The 22405-nt window shown below is 38.8% G+C and overlaps 1 protein-coding gene and 1 long non-coding RNA gene across 3 annotated transcripts in view; one reads left to right on the forward strand and one right to left on the reverse strand.

Annotated features, from left to right (window-relative positions):
* The window catches only part of LOC307020475, a 43457-nt gene that overhangs the window by 16633 nt on the left and 4419 nt on the right, over nt 1-22405 (forward strand). The window contains exon 1 of one of the 2 annotated variants that reach the window (XR_013802901.1): nt 9600-9696. The exons of the other annotated variant lie outside the window; for it this stretch is intronic. This is a non-coding gene — a long non-coding RNA (uncharacterized lncRNA). Of the gene's footprint in view, nt 1-9599; nt 9697-22405 lie in introns of those variants that run through there. 2 annotated transcript variants of the gene reach the window in all.
* On the reverse strand, nt 10891-21724 carry fndc7a (fibronectin type III domain containing 7a; the record flags this gene model as incomplete). Its single annotated transcript, XM_079651851.1, has 14 exons — nt 10891-11605; nt 13001-13037; nt 13285-13314; nt 13422-13685; nt 14797-15051; nt 15490-15747; nt 16256-16513; nt 17308-17562; nt 18109-18363; nt 18718-18975; nt 19861-20121; nt 20625-20882; nt 21127-21145; nt 21668-21724. 13 exons carry the CDS (start codon nt 21722-21724, stop codon nt 13006-13008), a joined length of 2460 nt encoding a protein of 819 aa, XP_079507977.1. The 3' UTR covers nt 10891-11605; nt 13001-13005.

Below are 22405 nucleotides of genomic sequence, written 5' to 3' on the forward strand. Positions count from 1 at the left end.
GATCTAATCCTGTAAATAATGGGTTTAGTTCGATCGACAATGTTGATAATTTAATCTAGTAAATTATGAGTTTATATCAAAATCTAAAACATTAAGTTATAACCAGACTGTATACATTACAAATGTAATAATTACACGTTCTAGCTACTTGAGTTTAGCCAAACAATTCAGAGGACAAAATCAACATAATGTACTGAAAGACCAATCTTTATTTTAAGGGTCCTCTCCTTCTTTTAAATGAAATCTTCAGACGTGAGATTTTAGTAATACAGTAATAGTAAAGTCAACCTAAAAAACTGAACCCCTCTTAACAGTCACATTTTCTTTATTTATTATCTAAAGCATGTGTTACATTTATGTTCCCCCTCTCATATTCAGCATCTGAAAATGTTAGACAAAACATTCAAATCTGACTGCGGATTAGCACCATTTGTGTGTCACGTGACAAATTCTGCGGTACAAGGCACAAGCATTGTGAAGCTTATAAAATGAGGCAAATAGAAATAATCATCTCATCGATTGAACATGTTGAAATAGCAATGAAAAAGGTGCCTTTGTTCAGCTGACTGTGTTTCTTTTGCCACACTTCATAGGCCTGACAATAACCATACAGGTTCTGAGGTGCAACGTCACAAACAAATGATGGTTCTGTCAACATGGAAGCATGTTACTACAAAACTATTCAGTGTGCAGATCTTTGTTTTCACAATAAAAGTGTGTTTTCTTAGTGAATTTCCTTTATTGGTCTTGAATCTCATAACATCAGCTTTTTATTTTCCTTGTAGATGTTCTTTTTCATCAGAGAAGGAGAAAATGGTGATACAGCGGTGTCTTTCAGGCATGTCCTTACCTAACTGGAATGACAAGTTTTTATTTTTTATTCAGCTGTGTACTCCAATCAGATTATCAATGAACAGTTCATCAACATTAAAATATCAGTTTTTATTAAAAATAATATTTAACTGTTATCAAAACTTAATGTAGAATCATGCTGTTTGTGTCATGGTCTGTCTGTGTTGTGATTTGTCTGTCTCTGATTTCCTGTTTTATTTTGAAAAGTGTTCACCCCCTGTCTTGTCTGTTGATTCCTGTCTCTGTGTTTGCCCTCCTGTGTCTGATTTCCTGATTGTGTTCACCTTGTGCCCCTGTGTTTTCTCCTCCCTCATCACCTGTGTCTTGTTTGTGTGATTAGTCTTGTGTGCATTTAAGTTCTGTTTTTTCTGTCTGTCATTGTTGGAATGTTGTTTGTCTTGACTGTGTTCACTGGGAAGAGTTCTGTTGTTTCGTTAGCCTTGAAATAAAGGTATTTTCTGTTTAAATCTGCGTTTGGGTCCTGCCTGCTTCACTCAACCCTAACACTTTGGTTGTGTCACTGCAATAATCACACAATATATAGAGACAAATGTTAGCAATTCTCACTATATGTTAAAGAATCCTCGCTTAAATACATTCAAGTGCCAAATCTATTTGAATAAAACACCAGTAAAATATAAATAGAGAACTAGAATTTACTTATCGAAGAAACCACATGCATGGACGGTCCGCAGAGCAAGCAATGAAGCAAGTCTGATATTTGCATTAAATATCCAAAAGACAGCAAATACGGCCATGGTCAAGTTATGTCCACCCAATAAGCTAATTCGACTGAGCCGCCTGTAGCACAGAGCTGCTAACAAAGAGGACAGAAAGCTAACAGCCACACGGTTTCACTACTGGATAATGTGAAGTGAGTCTCACTGAAGTTGGTTCACGACAGTTACAGTACTTCTGACTTTAATCTCAGAATTCTGACTTTAATCTCTGAACTCCAAAAAGAATTATCATGTAAGTAAGAATCAAATTGTAATGTGTGTCAAAATACACAATTATATGCGTTTTTATATAAAAACATTTCAGTCCTAAAACCAGACGAGCATTGAGAAAAAGTTGTGCTGTAGTATGTATTTTGGATTCATGATATATTTATATTAACAAAATGAAATCATACTCACAGGTCCGGACAAACTCAGGATTGCTGGCTTCGCTGTTGCATACACCGCTGACGGCATAAACAGTATACTTGTAAAACTGACCACAGCCAGTGTTAGTGAATACACACTTGCTGTCTGCCGTCCTGCACTCAGTTATTTTGCCACTTTTGTCCACAGCCGTTGCCACATAGTAGCGGGTGTTGTTGGTGGGCTGCCAGCTAAAGATGATCACATTGCTCGAACAATCGTGACTTGTCTCAGGGTTAGCAGGAGCACAGGAGACTGGGAAAACATTTTGACAAAGAACATTCATAAGAACAGGGAATAAAACGGTTTAAAAATGTTCAAAATCTGCCTGGATGTCATAAAAGAAGTCCAGTTGTGCAGAATTGAGTGGAGTTTATATTGATCAGTATTTTGTGACGCGCTGTATTGTTTTAAAAATGAAGTATTCACAGCAGATTCACAGACCTCCAATTCAACACTTCATTGGAGTAAACAGGCAATTTTGCTGTGTGTGCGTGTAGATATTTCCCTCGGCGGACTGTATATGGTTTGTCTCCTTTACCTTTTCACTCAGACTGACATGAGAGCTGACCTTTGAGATAAGTCCTTGACTTAATAGACTCTAAAGACACTTGACCGACTGGTGTTGGATAGCTGGTCTTGGTGGCAAAAGAGAGTGTGTGTTTCACCCCTCAGCTTGAGAAAATCCTAAAGGAGACAATGGGAGGAACCTAATCAGCCTCCCTAGGGGATGAAGTTATGGGGACATGTTGTGATAAAGAGCTTTGAATATGTCCTGAACTGTGAGTGTGTGTGACACTGAGAGGTAGAATGAGAAGGTGTGGATATGTAGGAAACATATACAGACATGTGATGAGGCACAATGAAAGGGGGGGGACAATACATACATTCACAAGGAAAGACAAATATAAGCCATCTTTTGTAGTTTACACAAGAGCAGGCTTACCTGTCTCGAACAGGGAATGGACGTTGGAGATGCTCTCACAGTCGTCTGAGATGGCTGTTACATGGACCTGGTACTCCTCACCACATTTGAGCATGGTGATGTGGCAGCTTGTGGAGGCCGATGTGCAGTTAAGGGTCGCACCAGTGCCATCAGTGGCCGTTGCCCTGTACAAGTTGGCCCCGAATACCAAATCCCAAGTTACTGTCACCAAGCCGCTCGTGCAGCTGTACTCAGCTGAGACTGTCGTCACCGGGTTAATAGCTGAGGAAAAATGTGTGAACAGATTTTCAGAATATGTTTCAGAACATTGTTTTATAGGAACGATTCTGCCTGCGTGAAATGTAATGCTGGTTTTAAGATTCACTAGACCAAAAACGTATATCTTGTTTTGTGTTCCTTTATAAGAGGTCGAACTGGGTTAATTAAGGTCACAAGGTTACTTTTTAGTCAACACAATTATTATTTGTTCTTGTATAGTCCATATAACATATGACATATAGAAAATACTTATAATCCGGTAAATTTCAGATTTGTTATCTTCATTAATGGGCAAGCTCAGATTTTGGAAAGGGAAGAATTATATTATATATCCTTTATTTAACCAGGTAAAGACTCATTGAGATTAAAATATTTTTTTGCACACAGTTACAACAGATAAAACACAGACAACACAGGCAGACGAATACAGCGGTCGTAAAACACAAATTAAATGGTACATTAACCAGTCAATATGCAAATAAAAGAAACTATTACAAATCAGTAAAAACTGGCACAATTTTAAACGACTTCAATTATAGGATATACGAGCAATCACATCGACCAATAGATTCTTGTTCTCTGTCCTTTAAGATGGACTTGAATTCCCCCATAGTCATACAATCTGACAGTTTCAGCTCCTTCTGTATATTATCCATGCATAAGGGGCAGCATATTTAAAAGCTTTTTTACACAGTTCTGTTCTCAATTTAGGAACCAGCATCTGAATAAATTCTTGGGAGGGCATATAGACTGGAGAGAACCAGCCCAACAGAGATTTATATATACAACCCGACCAATGGGAAAGTCTGCGTGCAGACAAAGATGGCCAATTAGCAGCAGCATACAAAGTGCAGTGGTGTACACGATATCCATATCCAGTAACAAAATGTAATGCACAATGGTACACAGTATCCAAACTCTTTAGGCACTAGTCAGAGGCATTCATATAAAGCAGATCAGCATCATCCAAAACCGGTAAATCAAATGATCAAATGTTTCTTTGTCGGAAAGGAGAAACAGGATTTGTTTCTGTAAAATAAACTTTATTTTATTTTTAGCTTTGAAACAACATTCAGTGTGTGACTTGAAAGATAAGTTCTGATCAATAATACAACTTAGATATTTGTGACTCTTTCAATGTCAGTTCCTTGAACAGTACAACTCTTAGGGAGAATTGAAGTTCACTTTTTGCCATTTGAGAATATCCTGAGTTTGGATTTGTCTGCATTTAATACTAACTTGAGTTGAGATGAATGGGATTGAATAACATCAGAGGAAGTTGGGAATTACCCCTTTATACTTAAGTAAGGTTGTAGTCGGTCAACACAAAACAAAAAGGGCAAGTGCATCCATTCTGCTGCTAAGATACTCACTAGAGGTGTTGTATGTAACAGCAGAGGGCTCCCCAGGAACCAAGAAGCCGTTGAGTGATGATAATCCCACTGTGTATCTGGAACAGGGCTCCAGATCACTGATGTCCATGGTGGTTGTTGTGGTGTTTCTGATGACCGGCTGATCGTTGGGCTTGTCGTTGTCACTCACGGCCACTTGATAAAGCAAGACTCTACTAACAGTGTTCCACGTCACTCGAGCTGTGCTCTTCCCCGTCGTATTTATGGACACTCCTGTTGGTGGCTGTACCACTACCAGGAGAAAATACAAGTTTAATCTTATTCATTTTTTTATCCTCAGTCGTGTTTTTATACATCCCAACTGTAAAGGATTTGCTCAAACATAACACGCTGTTTAGACTTTTTTTTTTGAAGGAACCTTGATTCTGATCCGCATTACAAAAATGAAACCCTCTGAAAAACAACAAAACTAGCATTTCGTTTGCACTTACACGTTGTGATTGTCCTGGTATGACTTTTGGCCCCTCTTCCGGCGCTGTTTAATGAGTAGACGTAACAGTTGTACGTTGTAGAAGGAGTTAGGCTGTCCATTTGTCCAACAACGCCTGTGAAGGTCTCGTTGTATTGTTTTGGGGGATTAATAAACAACTCTTTCACAAACAAGATGTAGCTGTCTGCCCCAACCATGCTAGACCACTGGAACTTTATAGATGTACTGGAAATAGCTTGTGAAAGGGTGATCTGAGAAATGGCAGGCACTGTGGGAATGAAAGATAAAGACATCAACATTATTTAACAAAGTTGCTTTTCAGTTTCATTTATATGGTAACTTTTTTAAGTGTTTTCTTTACCTGTCTTAGTGGTTTCAAAGTGTGTGCACACCACATTGGTGTATTGGAAGACCTTCAGTGTGACTATATAGTCATGTCCGGGTTTCAAACCCTGAATCAGCCTCTTTGTGCTGGGTGCATCCTGCATCACCACCACTGGGGCGATGCTGGTGGAGTTCACAACCCTCAGGTCCAGACAATATACCGTAGCTCCACTGTAGCTGCTCCATATCACATTCAGTGTTGAAGCTGAAGGAGAAGTCACTGACTCTATCCTACATCCTGAACAAAGAAAGAAAAGGAATAATATCTGTCTAGGAATATCATTTTCATTGCCTTTTGAGATAAAAGGGTAAAATAAAGTTAATTGAATCCGTGAATTTTACTTTATTTAACTATAGTGTTGTTTTTTGTATTTGCAGGAATATCAAACCATGGACTATTGTGAGTGAATTATATAATTTTGTGAATAACCTATATAATATATTTGGTTGTGATAAATATTTTCTGTGCTAAAAACGTCCCACTGCTTGCTCAGAATTCAGGCACAGATCTTTTTCCTTACCCCTACCCTTAAGAAACATGTTTAAGAAGTTGTGGCACTAATGAACACATTTACGGTAGGAGTGAGTGGTAAACGGGATGTCTTTTACAAAGCAGTGGCCCTCTAGTGGTGAGCAGCAGCTGCTTTTATTTTCAATTAATCAAATCCTTTGTCCATACAATCCACCTCAAGCTGTTCAGTTAGCAGCAGTGTTTGTATGTTGGACGTAAAACACTTAATCACATTATATTGTCTTTAATTGATCAGTTTAGTGAATATCTTCAATTTTTTACAATAGGATTTGTATATATTTATTATATATATTTTGCGAAAGGGGCAGGTAATATAAAACATTTTTTTTTCTCCCTGTTCCTTTTCGGGTATGGTGTGTTTATAGAGACATGTTTTGTAAACAATTGTTATACATTAAGTTGTGCATACCATGCACGGAACAAATAAAAATGAATGAAATGAGGATTTGGCTGAATTAAATATGTTTGATTAATTTCTAAGATGGTTTTGATCAAAGCTCCAGTTAGAATAAGTTATACATTATTTAATATAACAGAAGAATAGATGACTATATGAAGGTTCACTGTGTTGATATTTAAATGATAAAGCTATTGAATAGGAACATTCTTATCAATATCGTGCCATCTCGGTGATGAACAACAAAAATCTAATCTGTCAGGGCCTCTGCTCACATCAATACTATCAGTAAAACAGAACACTCACCTGTAGCCAAAACATGTTGTGTCTAAGGAAAATAAAAACATTGGACATTTAAATATGAAAAAACAAGGATGAAATTAAAGCAAAACAGAAACGTATTTATATACAATGAAAAGCATAATTACCTGTATGACAGACAAAAGGATGACTGAATAAAACATCCACATCATATCCATTGTGATTTAGCAGAGTTTCAGTGCGTTACTGTACATCCATATGTGGGTTCTTCACACTGCAGCTCATCTGCAATATTTAACGGCTGAGAGTCGGAGATCAACTTTATGGGAACCAATCAGGACAGCCTAAATGAGGACAGGTGAATGCCTTTAGGCCCCCTGTCATCATGAGAAGGAAACAATGTTCGGTGTACTGTAGATTAGGATTCTTTGAAACCCCCCACCTCCTACTATGCTCAACCTACACTTCCTCCATCTTCCTGGAATATCTTACTTTGTCTGGCCAACATCGCTTAGAAGGTGAAAATAAGCACCAAACATGACAAGTGATTTTTCTCTAAATATCCAAACAAATTTCGCTGTGTTTTTAGTGTAAAGAACAGGAAGTAATACGACCCTCTTTGTATGGCATAGGAGTCATAGTCCCCTTCTAAATCCGGGATTTATGTAATTCTTCTCGGAAATGTTTAATGTTGTCCATTTTTTTTACAAGAACCTACTTTTTTCGACTGGTTGCCAAGTTAACAAATATGTAGTTATTATTGTGTTAATAACTTGGTTTATTGTTTTTGGAATGAATTCAAAATGAAACATTGGTACATAACTAGGTTTGTTTCGTTGAGATTCAAAGATTCCAATAAGGATTATAAAGTCTTAACATAAGATCGATTTCTGGGACACATGTTAGTGAAACCTTCAGCACGTTTCATATCATGTCATAATCTTTAGATGGATCACAAATGAAGCTCCAGTTTCACCCATTGTGTGGAATTATGTGAAAACCTCACTTCTCGTCTACTTGTAATATAACACTTATATTTCTCAATAGTGGAACCAGAGACTTTCATGACAGTTCATCATCACTGTGAAATGACTTTGTTTCAAATATATGTTCGTAAAACAACTTCCCCATAATCCTGATTGACAGTCTTTGCTGTAAAACAGGATTAATAGCACATTTAGCTCAATTCAAAAGAGCTGGAATTCGAGTGTATTTTATTAGTATTAGCATACATTAAGACAAAAATAAATACAAACAATAGAAGCTATTTCATTTTATTTTGTCTATAATTTGCATTTGGATTTTGCTGGTTCTCTCTCTCCTCTGATATAAAATATGTGAATGATGTCTGACTCAAATACTCTAACAGCTTGGGATAATGTAAATTATCTTAATTTAATTTCTGACGTTTTACTTTTCAATAAATATGTATAAATAGTCGGGGAGGGTGCACAGCTGATTGCAGCAGGTGAGTGGAGGTTGAGCCGGGAGCCAGGAGTGACAGCCACCACGCACACACAAACAACACAGACAGGGGGAAACAAACAAACACAAAGGAGAAGGCTGGAGCAGTACAGCCACCACAGCGTTACCTAATGCAACTCCACACTATGTCTTACGGTGCCGTGTACCGGAGGGGAGAGAGAGAGAGAGCAGCGAAGGGGGGGGGGGGGGGGGGGGGGGAGAGAGATGCAATACGGTTTCTTGATAAAGCTGTGGAGAGTATGTGCTGCAGGGAGGTGGATGCACAACGCACCCAGGAACGAACGAATGCTAGCTCCGGTCCTTTTCCCGTGAGGGAAACTGTGGACTCGATGTCCTGACAGGCTGGTATTTCTGCAACCTGCACAAACACAATACTGCACCATGATTACAAATGGTGAAATACAATGTGAAACTACCGAAAAATACCAGCTCACTAAAACACTCAACTCAACGCAACTACTAACTATACCCGCGGTCAGAGAGCGGAGATGTTTCCCCTTTGTGATGTAATATGACGCGTTTGACGTATGACCTTAAAAAAAAGCAGTTTTTAAGAGCAGAGCTCAAAATTGCTCCTTTCCCTCTGAATTCCTGCCCTTATGTCTCGTAAAACATATCAAATCCTTCATTCACTTTTTTAATTGTAATTTTCAAGCAAGTTTAAGCATAAATGTAGAAAAAACAACAACATGCAAGATGCTCTTTAACTGTTGAACTAAAGAGTACAAAACACATAACGGACCTCAGATGGTTTTCTCTTATTCGTGATAATGGCACAGACATTTGGTTTATTATTAAGTCCCCCGCTTTGATCAAGCCATAAATAGACATTCATCGTTACCAGACAAGTCACGGAAATATTCAAACATTGGAGTTTCTATTACACATTTCATATGACAAGGGTTAAATCTGCTACTGCAATAAGATATCAGTAGTTTTTTTATTGATTATGTATTGTAAAATAGTGACATGTTAAATATGATTTCAACAATGTTTAGAATAAACTAACCATCTGTCAATTTTCCCACTGTGATTTGTCCATACTGTCTCTGGGTAATGTATATGCTTATGCGTATACATGTTTTATTTGACAACAGTGATAAAAGAATTGTAGTAAACAGATTTTTTCTTTCTATCAATTTAATGGTTACATAACTCACAAGAAACCACTTTACATTGGTTAAATGGCAAACATAACTTTTCTGCACAAGAAATAATTAAAATTTGATGCACGTTTTTACCCCAAAAGGTATAAATTATACTCTACCCTCTATGAGTAGGCCTCATAAAAGCAGATCTGTTATGAAAGAAGTGCCAGACATATTGAGTCAATGTTTATTTGAATATGATATAACTCAACTTCAAAGCCTGAGAGTTAACGTGATTTATGCAAACAAATCATTCATTGGTGTTTTAAAGAAGTCAATAATAAGCAGCGTATTGACATTTAGTCTTTTACTTATAGTCATCATCATCATCATCATCATCATCATCATCATCATCATCATCATCATCATCATCATCATCATCATCATCATCATCATCATCATCAGTTCAGTCAGAGACGGTTCAGTCACACAACTTTCCAGTGAAAGTGAGTCCATCCGGTCTTCCATAACATTTCCCCTGAATGATTAAGACCAGTGTTCGAATTACCGGTACCCATTTGCTTTTGGGGGAGCCCTATTTATTTATTTTTTTGGCAATCATATAGGCAGACCTGAAAGATGTATATGTTTCCTGTATTAGATCAATATTGATTGCCAATAGGGTATACCTTGTTTGGTAGGACATCTTTTTTCTCATCCTCGATCACTTTTTCGTGTGCCTGCCTCTTATTGTTTATAAATCTTTTTCCGCAGGTTATTCTGTTGATCACTGCTCACTTTTCCCTGAATCCATTCTTGTGAAAGGTGCACTCAGGTGGATGTTTTTGCAAGCGGCAGGGAGATCAATATACTTTTTGCCTCTTTGCAAATCTCACATCCACATTTTTTTTCTTTTTTGAAAAGCCATGGATACCTTTCATTCCACTCACTCCATATTTTCTGTGTCCATTTAAAAGGCAGGTCATGGGCATCGTCAGGAAAGGTTCGCTAGCGCAGGTGGCGCCGTTGTTGAAGCCTCTTCACGCTCCGCATCGGTAGGCCTCTCCCTCTGTGTGGAGCTGTCAAACTCGACCCTAACACCGCTTACAGCCGGCCAACTAAAAGTTGTTCCGTTCACGTTGTCATTTTTAGACTCCTTCGCTTGTGAATCCAAAAGCTGCAAGGCTTGGCTGTTTTCGTTTCGCCATATTTGTTATTACAAAGCCAGAGTTAAAAAAAATATCAGTATGAAAATATCAAATACCGCGGCTGTATTGCCTAGTAGCGTAAAGAATGCAGCGCCGCCACGCCACATACAGATGGCAACACCCAGAAATATTCACAAATACAAAACAAATATTCAGAAACTGTAATGAACAATGACTATTATTTATTTCAAGAACTTTTATTTACAGAAACTCAACATTTCTAATCTGTGTGACACAAATATGCACGATTATTTTGGGCTCCCCCTATTTATCTCAAAGTCGGCCTTCAGGGGAGCTCCCTCCCTCTTCGGGGGAGCCAAGCTCCCCCTGGCTCCCCCCCAATTCGAACAGGGACTAAGACCTACTTCAGGAAGTTTCTTGATTATCTTAAGGGGCTGAATATAGCTCCTGTATCCAACCCCCCCGCACCTGAACAAAACGTATTTTACTTCATAAAGAAAACGGACACAAGATGATTGACAGCACACAGTGTTGTAATGGTAAAATTTTATTATTTTCGTCTGTCAACGGAGAGAAAACAAATCCAATGATAACAGAAGTAACACTGAATCCATCTCCAGCAATCGGATCAGACGTATCTTCCACATGGCATGCATGACTCCGGGCTATCGAGATGGATACCTGCTGCACCACTTTCAACTGACCCTCTCCTGCTCCAAAGCCCACAGACATGTCGTACGGCGCCGTGTGGAGGCCCTCTACTTGGAGAAGTCCTAGGTTTTTGTTCCAAATGTATTTAGTGTTTGAATGACTTTTGTCGTGTTACATTTTCGTGGGAGGTTCACTGTTAAGCTTCTATTAAAATAGCTTTTTTTTTTAACATTTACTGTTAAGGTTACATCAAGATTCATTATGACAGGCCTACTGCATTGATTAAAACAGGAAAATAAAAATCATGGCTATTATTAAAAAGTAACAATATGGAGAATATTTTTCAGAATCATTGGATACACTTCCAAAGTTATCTATTTTAAACCCATCTTTCATATATTTTATTGTTTTCAACAGTTTAACGTTCTCTATAAGGCATTTTTTCCAAACAGCAGTAACAAAAAATCAGGATATTCTTTTACAAGAGTGAAATTCCATCGGGTGGATTGGGTCTCAACAGTTGTTGTTGGTGTATACAGTCTTCTGTCTGTGCTGAGTATTGACGGTAATGGGGTGGGGGGTGTTCACCGAAGGGCTAGAAAGATAAGAGAGAGAGAGAACTGATCAACCTGGACTTGGTGGAAAAGGTGGTTATTGCCTATAGGGCTGTGCAATAAATCAATATTATATAGATCTAGATAAAGAACTAGATATCCTAGATATTTTGGATATCATTAAAGCGTAATATGTGTTGTCTTTTCCTGGTTTTAAAGGCTGCATTGTTAAGGTTGAGTGAAGCAAGCAGGACCCAAATGCAGATAATACTGATAATACCTTTATTTCAAGGATAAGAATCAAACTCGGACAAACAGAACACTCCCCGGTGAACTCAGTCACCAACAAAAGATGAACCAACACTGAACACAGGAAGAGACAAGACTTAATACAGGGAGGGGTAATCACGAGACGTGAAACAGCCGGGCAGGAGACGAGAAACACAAGGGCAACAGGTGAACACAATCGGACAATTAGACACACCAGGGAAACTAACGACAGGGAGGAAAAACACAGGGAGACGGACCAGACAATATACAAGGAGGAAAACATGAAACAGGGAGAACAGAACAGCAAAATAAACCCAATACAAGACATACAAAACTAAAAACGTGACATAACACAAGAATCGTGACATGCATTTCAGTAAATTACTGTCATTTCTAATATTTATTATTTGTTTTCTAAGTCATTATATCCACATACCTGAACATTTTTAATGAAAGCACCAAAATTCAACCTTACAATATCTTTGCAATATCAAAATCAAGGTTTTTGATACAAAAATATTGAAATATTTAATATACTCCATCGTCGAGGCCTAACTGCTAATATATTTCATCATAGCTTCCGTGCTTATTCATCACACTCGATAAGTGGATGTTTTGTGCAAAAAAAAAACATTCTTTGTGAAACGTTAAATGCTAAAAGTAGAATACAGCTTAGTCATACTGAGTCAGGGGTTATCAAATATCCCTGATCTTATCTATTATCACAATATGATGCTCGTGTGACGCTCCTGCAGCATTTCTCCATCTTCATTTACCTTGGTCATTCTTCCCATGTTTTATGGACTCGCATAAATCCCAAAAGTCCCAGAAGGAAAAGACGGATAGAGATCAGCCTCATCTGTGCTTGTATATATGCTATATCTTCTACTTAAACACGCCTAATGTTATACCAGCACACTATAGGCACAGTCAATTTAAAGATGCTCGAGATGCTGTCACTGGACACCCTGAAACTGTAAAGTAGCACCATGGGTGCGTTCTGTGAAAGCAGCTTTCAATCAAATTCTTTCACACATTTTTACAATCTAGAAAAACACCTCACATGTAGGGGAAAGCAAGTTGTTTGTCTCATGTCGATACATAACTCCAAACGTCTGAAGACATATTGTTCTTACCCGGAGGGAGATCAGTAACCGTACACTTACCGCAATTAATCCACACTTCGTTTTCCGCGAGAAATCACTTTAGAAGGAGAGAGATACAGTTTCAGTGCATTAGCAGTTTTCAGACAAATTAATCAAAGGTGAAATTAATAGATTGACATTTTGATGAATGAGAATATTCCCCCCCTCCCCCCCCCACCTTTCTAGATCATAATGTCAATGCAACTCTCATATCTTATCTAACTCTTATCAAGATGCAGATTACAGAATGGTAATCTATTCCTTTCATTTCTGCAAACTAAAAGTGAATTGTATAGGATACTTACGCATGCCAGCATTATTTCCTGGGCAGGGAACTGAGAATATAATAAACATTAACGCATTAATGAAACTTGTAACAAATGATATGAATAAATAGGTGATTTATACATCTTGTACATGCTGCATGCACTTCATGACTCACTGGAGTATGTCCTCGGTTGACAGAAGCTGACTTTGATCCCGTCCTGTCCCACTGGTGCTGCCACTACTTTGTAGACGTCCCCACACGTTCTCTCTTCAATATCGCAGTGTTTGCTGCCGGCAGCCGCGGTGCAGGTGTAGTTGGCTCCCGTCCCGTAAAGGTCTACTGTGTGGTTGTGAGTCTGAGGGCCCAGAGAGCGCCAGGACACCCGCAGGGAGTAGCTTCGCATGCGATAGAGCTTCATACTTGTCGGACAACAGGCACCTGCACAATTGAGTTATGAGGAATGAAGTTGTTCATGTCAAACACATACTGGTTTTGTACTGTTGACTACATTGCTACCAAAAAGTATTTAAAGGTCTCCTATTATGCTAGTTTTAGGCATATATTATGGGTCTCGGATGTATAAAAATATATAAAAACATGTCTATGATGTGTTTTGCTCAAAATACCAAACAGATCATGCTTTTTAGACATCCCTCGTATCCCTCTGTTTCAGCCCTGTTAGAGAACTGCTGTTTTTGGGTCCTTAGCTTGAAAAAAAAGAAAAAGAGGAGGGGGAGCTAATGCCTGATCAGATACCGGCAGATACCGGTAAATTCTGCCGTGATTAAACGCCATCATGTTCCAAACCACATCAAGGATTATTTCTGAAACGGTATGGAGCTCAAATGCTTTTTCTCTTGCGGGTTTACCACAAGGTGGTTTATTTCTTGCTTCTCTACACATGCTCTCCAGTACAGCGGTAACTCTGAGTGTTAGCGATGCTTGCTAATGTAAACAAAGTCCATATTACGTAGGGCTGCTCAATTAATCGTATTTTAATCGCAATTACGATCATGCCTTGCAACGATTACAAAAACAATGTAACCAAAATAAAACGATTATTTTTTTATTATTATTATTACTTTTTTTTTTTTTTTTTATTGGTTTTTCAGTTGAATTATACTTAAAGTTCAGAGTAATCAACTGTTAAAAAAAATGTCTCCAATAAATTGATTTTTTCAAAGTAAATGGATAATCGTTTTTAATAATCGTGATATCAATTATCGACCCAAATAATCGAGATTATGATTTTTGCCATAATCGAGCAGCCCTAATATTACGTCCAAAACACGTCAGACATTGTTTCTGATAGCAACTTTCTGCTAGTGCCGTGGGTCCACGACGCAAATCTGGATCAGCTCCGTTGTACCTCTGTTTTTAGAGATTTGGGTACGAAGGAAAAGAGAGAGGGTTTTGTTTTCTGACTCTTTGTGAGTTCCCTGACACACCGGGGACATATATTTAGTTATAAAATACATAAAAAAGTGCATTTTGCTAGATAGGTCCCCTTTAAACTTGTGTGTGTGTACATGTGTGTATTTGCCCTTACCTGATGAGAATCCATAATATTTGCACTCTGACTTGTGTCCTGTGCTGCTGATGGCTTCCAAGTGAACACTGTAGTCGGTGCCACAGGTGATGCATCCCATCAAGCAGTGGGTGTCCAGAGTGTGGCACTTGGCGTGTCCTCGTGGGGACGTCAGGGAGGTGACGTAGGAGCGAGCGCCGCTGCCCGGTGACCAGGTCACGTTTGTCATAGCCTGGGTCACCTGGGTCACATTTACATATGTGGGGCAGCAAGGACCTTGGGGAGTAAATCATATAGCAATAATCAAAACCGGAGTGAAGATACTGTTACATTATTTATTAGTGACTTTAACTTAATATAATTACATTTATTTTTGTATTTATTTTTAGGTCCGTTACACAAACTAGCGACTAGCCAACAATACCTTTTTGATCTCTTATTATTATTATTATTATTATTATTATTATTATTATTATTATTATTATTATTATTATTATTATTATTATTATTATTATTATTATTATAAGAAGCCTATTTTAGCCTAGCTTATGATTACCAGCAGGATCAGAATTTAACTCTAAATTCTGAGCTGCCAATTAAATGTTTTCATATCTTTTGCCTTTGTGGATTTTTTTTCTTTCTTTTTTATGATAACTTAAATCGTCAAACATTTTTTAAATGGTTAGGCTACTACAATATTATAACAAATCCTACCTGTTTCCAAGGTTTTACTGAATCCAGGAAGACTTCTCCCCACAGTTGTGATGGCCACTGCAATGACGTCATATGACGAACCACAGGGCAGCTGTGTGAGCTCACAGGACGAGTTTGTTGTCTGGCAGGTGTGTGTGGCAAAGCGTCCGGTGGCTTTAATGGTGTAATTTGTGTTTGGGGTGTTAGGCATTGTGATGTGGATTCTGTATGTGGAGTTGTTGCTCTGAGTCATATTCAGGATCTCTGGGGCACACGGAGCTGTTTTCATATTAAAAAAAGAAGAGATAATGCGGCGTGAGTTAGATATTTTTTTTAAGAAACATTGACATTTTGGGGAATATGATAACACTTAATTCCAAAGAGTCATATGAGATGATTGATACCACTATGGGTGTATCAGGAGAGCTAGATACAACATTTAAGGAATCAATTATACTTCTTCTGGGTATAAGATGTACCTAAATCTTCCTAAACTTTAGGTACACCATTTAATAAAGGGCGATTTACGTTTTTTGTACTGATGTACCTTTAAGAAAAAAGAATAGTGGCTTGAAAGAAATTAAAGTAGAATCAATCTTCTCATATAGTTATGACAAGAAAGCAAAAAGTACATCTTTCCCACATTTCAAACTAGCACCACTGTGTTATGCCTTAGTTTATATTTGAGGTTTGTTTAGCCCATTTCAAAGACTTCCCTGGGTTCCCTCTCATGTGAGCATGTGTATTTTAGGAAGTGGGATGTCACTCTTAATAGCCCCTTTAATACCTGTTTTTTGTGTGTGTGGTGTGCAGGTGTGGTTGCATCCTCGTAACTCGCTGCAAGGTGTGACGGTCACAGAATAAGCTGTGTCGCACTTCAAATCTGACAGCGCACACACTGGAGCTGTGTCGTTACAGTGGATGACATCATTAGTCTGTGCCGCCATGGTCTGGTACAGCTCGGCCCCTTTGACCGGCATCCAATTGATCTCCAGGGTCTCTGTAGAAACTAGCTGTATGGTAACACCCTGTGGGCAACAAGGAACTGGGGAGAGACGGGGAGAAGAAATTCAAAAAGAGATGAGAACATTAATCAACATACAAAGTATCATATACCTGATTTCAGATGATAATACAAATGTTTTTCACCTTCTATTCAGGCATTGTTTTTCTCCCTGTGTGAAACCTATAGTTTATCATCTTCACACTGCTTTTTCTCAAATGTTTCTTGTGGAGAGAAATTCCTTCTTTTATATTCTCTATAGCAATTTAGTTGTCATATCAGTAACGTCAAAGCCATGCTAGTGTGCTTAAAGGGATTGTTCAAATGGTTTCATGCGTGGTTGTATGAGGTACTTATCCATCAGTCGATTGGCTACAGTAGATAATCAGCTCGCCCCAAGGTGCTAGCTATATTTCGAATATTTTCACCTGTTCTTTTCATCATAACGTGTTAAAATGTTTGCTGTGGAAAAGGAAGATTTTTCAGAACATGCCGGAGGACTCAGTGAAGATCCGTTATCTGAGACTTAAGAGTCAGCTGCCAAAAACCCTTGCATTCATGAGCTAAGAAAATAAAATCCAAAGAACCAAACCAAATCAGGTGTGTGTTACAATGGATAATCTAGATTTGGGGGTTTCTTAAAGGGTGCTGTTGAGTAGCAACAGGTTACATTTCTGTGTATCGTATTCTTTGGGAGATTTTTTGTTGTAATGGAAACTAATAACTATGTCAAGTTAATGAGCTAAATTATATAAATCCATTAGTATGGCCCTCCGACTTGATAACAAAAAACATGTATTTGTGGTGGTGCTACATGTGGGTGCTTCTGGTCGTACTGGTGGTGTAGTTGCTGACGTCTGCGAAAGGGCTTGACCCGGCCTTGTTGTAGGGGAAGACGGAGGTCAGGTAGGTGTAGCCACACATGCAGGAAAACTGGCAGGTGGTTTCAGTGGTATTACACGACATCTCAGTGCCGTCATCCCTCTTTATGAAAGCCATGTAGTACTCCACCATTGGCACACTATCCCACACCACCGAGCAGTTGCCTGCTTCGGGCTCCTCCACCCAGATGTTCTCTGGGGGGCACGGATCTGTCAGAAAAAGAGATAGAGAATGGACATGAATTGGTAAAGGAATAGTTTGACATTTTGGGAAATTTGTTGGAAAAGTTTGATTCAAACGGCAATCATTTTTTAACGATAAATATGAAGATAGAGAAGATTAGCTCGGCCCAGCATAAAGGCTGGAGACAGGGAAGCACTTTTGTAACTAATGCTTTTTCAAGAGTTTTTAAGCCTTTTTATGTGGGGCAAGAGAGAGAGGACAAATGGCCATATACGAGTCACAGGTCAGATTTAAACATTGGCAGCTGCTACGGGCTTGCCCCATTTTTGTAACTATTAAACAACATGATAATATTTATGCCTGTACATCATTTGTTTTGACAACCTGTGAGTTTCAGAGGTATTGGTAGTCAGAATGTGTTTTCTTTTTGTTTCAGAAGCTAGCTATTTCCCTTAGGCTAAGCTGCTGGCTGTAGCTTCGTGAAGACACTACAGACATGAGTCATTTTTCAGCAAAAAGCATTGATGTGCTAGGCAAGTACGTTTTTATGTGGTTGTGTGTGATATACCCACATGTTATGTAGTCTGCTGGTTGCGAGGGGCTGCTGGGACCAGCTTTGTTATAGGCTGTGACAGAGACAGAGTGGTTCTGGCCACACTCCACTGGTACGATAGAACAGTAACTATCAGATGTTGAATTACAGTGTTGACCATTAGAAGTCCAGACCAAGTAGTTTTCAGCTCCCTGCACTAACAACCAGTATACAGCGATCCCAATCGACCGTCCCGGAGACACCTGGACCAACGTCACATCTGGGCTGGGAGGACCTGTCAGTGAAACCAGACGGACATGAGCAACAGGATCTGATACATTCAATCAATCAATCAATCAATCAATGTTTATTTATATAGCCCAATATCACAAATGTTACATTTGTCTCAGTGGACTTCACAGTTTGTACAGAATATCAGTATGACAATACGACACCCTCTGTCCTTAGGCCCTCACATCGTACAAGGAAAAACTTCCAGAGAAAACCCACAGTTTAAAGGGGAACATGGGAGAAACCTCAGGGAGAGCAACAGAGGAGGGATCCCTCTCCCCGGACGGACAGACGTGCAATAGATGCCGTGTGTAAATTGAAAACATTCATGCTCTACGTATGTTCTTATCAAGCTTACGTGTGATCTGGCAGACAGTGAGGTCGTCTCCAGCTCGACCCTCAGAGTCCCATGCTGTGCCCTTGATACAGTAGGTGGTCCCTGCTGCAAGGTCATTAAAGTTGACCGTGGTGTCAGTGGTGTTCATTTTGACCCGGGAGCTGGAGCCCTCCTGAATGATGCAGAGCATGTAGAGGACAGCGTTCTCCACCGGGGGCCAAGTCACAACAATGGAAGCGTTGTTAGGAGAGGTGGTGTTCAGCTGGGGCGCCATTACCACTACACACAGGGAGAGGGAGAAAGTGATGAGAAAAAATGTACATTGACAAAAATACACAATTAATTTTCATCCGCCTGTCCGTGCACATTTTCAATTTGTTCATAAAAAATCCAAGTGGAAACGTTTCAATTCTAAAGGATCTTGAAAATATGCAAAAAGTGTTATGTTTGGCTTAAGTAAAAAAGTTGGTGTAATGAAAAGAGATGTAGCACATTAATACTCGAACCAAGCAAAACTTTTATATTTCATTGGCAATCTTTTATTTACACTGCCACCTACTGCTAATCTCTATGAACCAATGCATCGCTATGCATAATGGTAGTGCACTGTTTTTATTTTGCAAAGCTTTCCTTGAAGTTTGATAAAAAAAATTGCGGAAACCTTTTAGTCCCCTGACAATTGTTGTGAAATGGAAACAACACCCCCTTGATAATGTTACATTACTCCTTCAGGGAAGGGAGACAACCCAGTTCTCATGGTTTTGATTTTCATATTATGATAATAGTATATTATAAAAGCATGGATACAGTTTCCACCCTCCTGCTTTGGCTGCAAAGAGCAGACACAGTGACAATAGACAGTGAAATGACACGTTGTTATGACCGGCGGAGTGAGCAAACAAACTATTGTCCTACAGTACAGGAACAACAGATAGGTTTCAACCTTTGAACACCGATTACCATCAGGGGTAAAGCTTACAACATGTAGAAATAGGTGAAAGGTATCATTATTAAATGTTATATATATATAGTTTCACACAAATATACTATCTTATGGTGAAAGTCTTAATATGTGATACATTAGCAGGTTTTCAATCTTCTGTCACTGTTTAAAATTCTTAGTTGAAGTGTTTTTGGGACTATTGTAAGGCTTTTTGTGCGTACCTGTCCTGGCCTCGATGGGGTACGAGGGCTGGCTCCGCCCCCCTGAGTTGACGGACATGACACTCAGCCTGTAGTCTGTGTAGGGCTTGAGCTTCACCACGGTGCCGGGTGAGCTGACCACCACCATCTCAGAGAAGTAATCGCCACTCTCAGACTGTGCCCTCAGGATGTAGCTGGTTGCCCCGGAGACCTCTGTGAACTCAACAGTGATGCTGTCGCTGTTTTTAGAGTAGGCCTGCTCGATGCTGGGCACTTCAGGAGCTGCAGGACAAATCATAGATGTAAACATGTTTACACAGCATTATAAAATGGTTGTTAGTCATATTTTCTTAAAAACATATATTATAAATGCAGTGGTGAAATGTATTTAAGTACATTAACTACTATGAAGTACAATTTTTAAGTATTTGTACTATTCCTGAGTTCTTAAACATTTATTTTCTTCTGCACCACATTTAAGAAAGACATTTAAAAAGAATTAAGCCGTATTTATTTTAAAGATATGGATACAAGTTTAGATTGTATATGCAATAGATAAGAAGATATTTTAAAATTAGAGCTGCAACTTACCATTTTTACCTAGTTTTCTTTTGATTCATTTATGATTTTTGGTCTTAAAGTATGATGCATTAAGAAAGTTAAGACTCAGGACTCCTTCCACTAATTTAGAAATGTAAAATAAATTAAGGCTTTCTTTATGGATAGTAAATATCTAAATCTAAACTCATTGTCCTACTTCACCTCTCCCTGCAGTAGCTACTGACCTGTGGTATCCTCTGTGTCTGCGCTGCTCAGGACATTGAGAGCATTGTCCATGGCTTCGAGCTGCATGGTGTACATTGTGTTCGGTGACAGGGAGATGACGGAGCCCGTCACGACGTTGCCACTGAAGTGAGCGAAGACGGGTTGTCCAGGTGTGTTTTTTGGTGTCGCTGTGATCTTGTAGGAGCTGGCTCCAGTGTAGCTGCTCCACTGCACTGTCATACTCTTAGATGTGACCGTAAACACGGACAGAGTGATGTCTGAGGGAGATAGAGAAGGAAACTATGATGGGATACATTTAAAAAGACTTTTTTATATTGTGAGTAAAACAAATCCCAGATGCTAATGAAATACACATACTTGGTTGATTCAGAAAAGGTGACTTAACCTTTGTTTATGGAAATTAATACATTGTAGGGGTTAATAATTCTAAGTGATAGATTTCAAATAAGGGGCTTTTGAATCATCATAACGTTAAGGAAAATGCAAAAGAGGTCTATTTACCGCTTTGTGCAGCACAGATCTGAAATGGTCAAACATAGCAGGTTAATGAATGAAACAAGGAAATAACATGATCCAAATCAAAAGAAAACACATTATTCTACAAAACAAGAGCATTATTCCAAGGGGTAGCTGTTGGTATCTCACAGGCAAATTATGCCTCAGGATATAATGCCTCAGGATATAATGCCTGTATCATATTCTCGGCGCATGAGAGGCAGCAGGCTGCACATTACCTTCACTCAACACAGATTTCAGGACCGGTCGGTGCAGGTATTTCTTTCAGGTCCGAATGAATTTGTCTATTGAGCTAAGGTTGGGCATGCCACATGCACTTGTTGAAAGCAGTGACACTCAAAAGACCCTGTGTTCATATAACTCAAAAATCCTCCCTCTGCACACGATTATTAACTGGATGTATACAATATGCACTATTTCAAAGATTTGAAAAGATACACCAATGACACTGAAATTGTTATTTGTAGTCATGGTTAAAACATTTAAGAGGAAATGAGTGTGAAATGAGAAAATAATAATTTCTTACCTTTGTGAAGGTCAATAAAAGCAAAAGTTTCAGCATTTTTAATTTTGGCGTTTCCATGACTTTGTTTCTGCTGAGCCACTGCCTTGAGGCGAGATGTGTGATGCTGTTTCTCAAAATGACTTTAGGGACGAAGCTCTGGCTTAAATTTGACCTCCCTCCCCTTCTCAGATGAAACGACAGGTACTTTATTGTTTCAGCAAATACCAAAGAGCCCAAAGGCTGTAACTCCTCCCCACGGGGCTGTTCGCTGGCCTATCAGAGCCGGAGAGGACCGCTGATCTTTGTTAGGTGAGGATGTCGAGGAAAAACTGTCTTGCAGGTCCTTTGTTTTAACAACTGTGTCTCTAAAAAGCACAAATGGTGCCAATTGATTCCTGATTGTAGTCAACAATCAATGAAAACTACCCTGACCTCCCAGCTAAGAAATATGAATTATTAAACAAAAACATAACTTGATATTAGTGACCTATTTTTCAGGAAGTTTCATGGCCTGTTTAAGGTTTCATTCAAACAATACATTATCTACCGGGGTAGATCCATGATATCTTGTGATAGATGACACCTCTCTACAAGTTATTCATAATTTAGTCATCAATTTGTCAACTCAAATCTAAGAACCACACTTTGTTAACTGAAAAAAACAATACAGTGTGTTTGCAGGTGTCGATAAGGTAAAGCATTTGCAACTGAAGCGCATGACATAGATACTTCATCTTTCAATCAACTGAAATCAATAGT

This window comes from Notothenia rossii (genome assembly GCF_949606895.1).
Source record: "Notothenia rossii genome assembly, chromosome: 9".
In the NCBI taxonomy this organism is placed as follows: domain Eukaryota; kingdom Metazoa; phylum Chordata; class Actinopteri; order Perciformes; family Nototheniidae; genus Notothenia; species Notothenia rossii.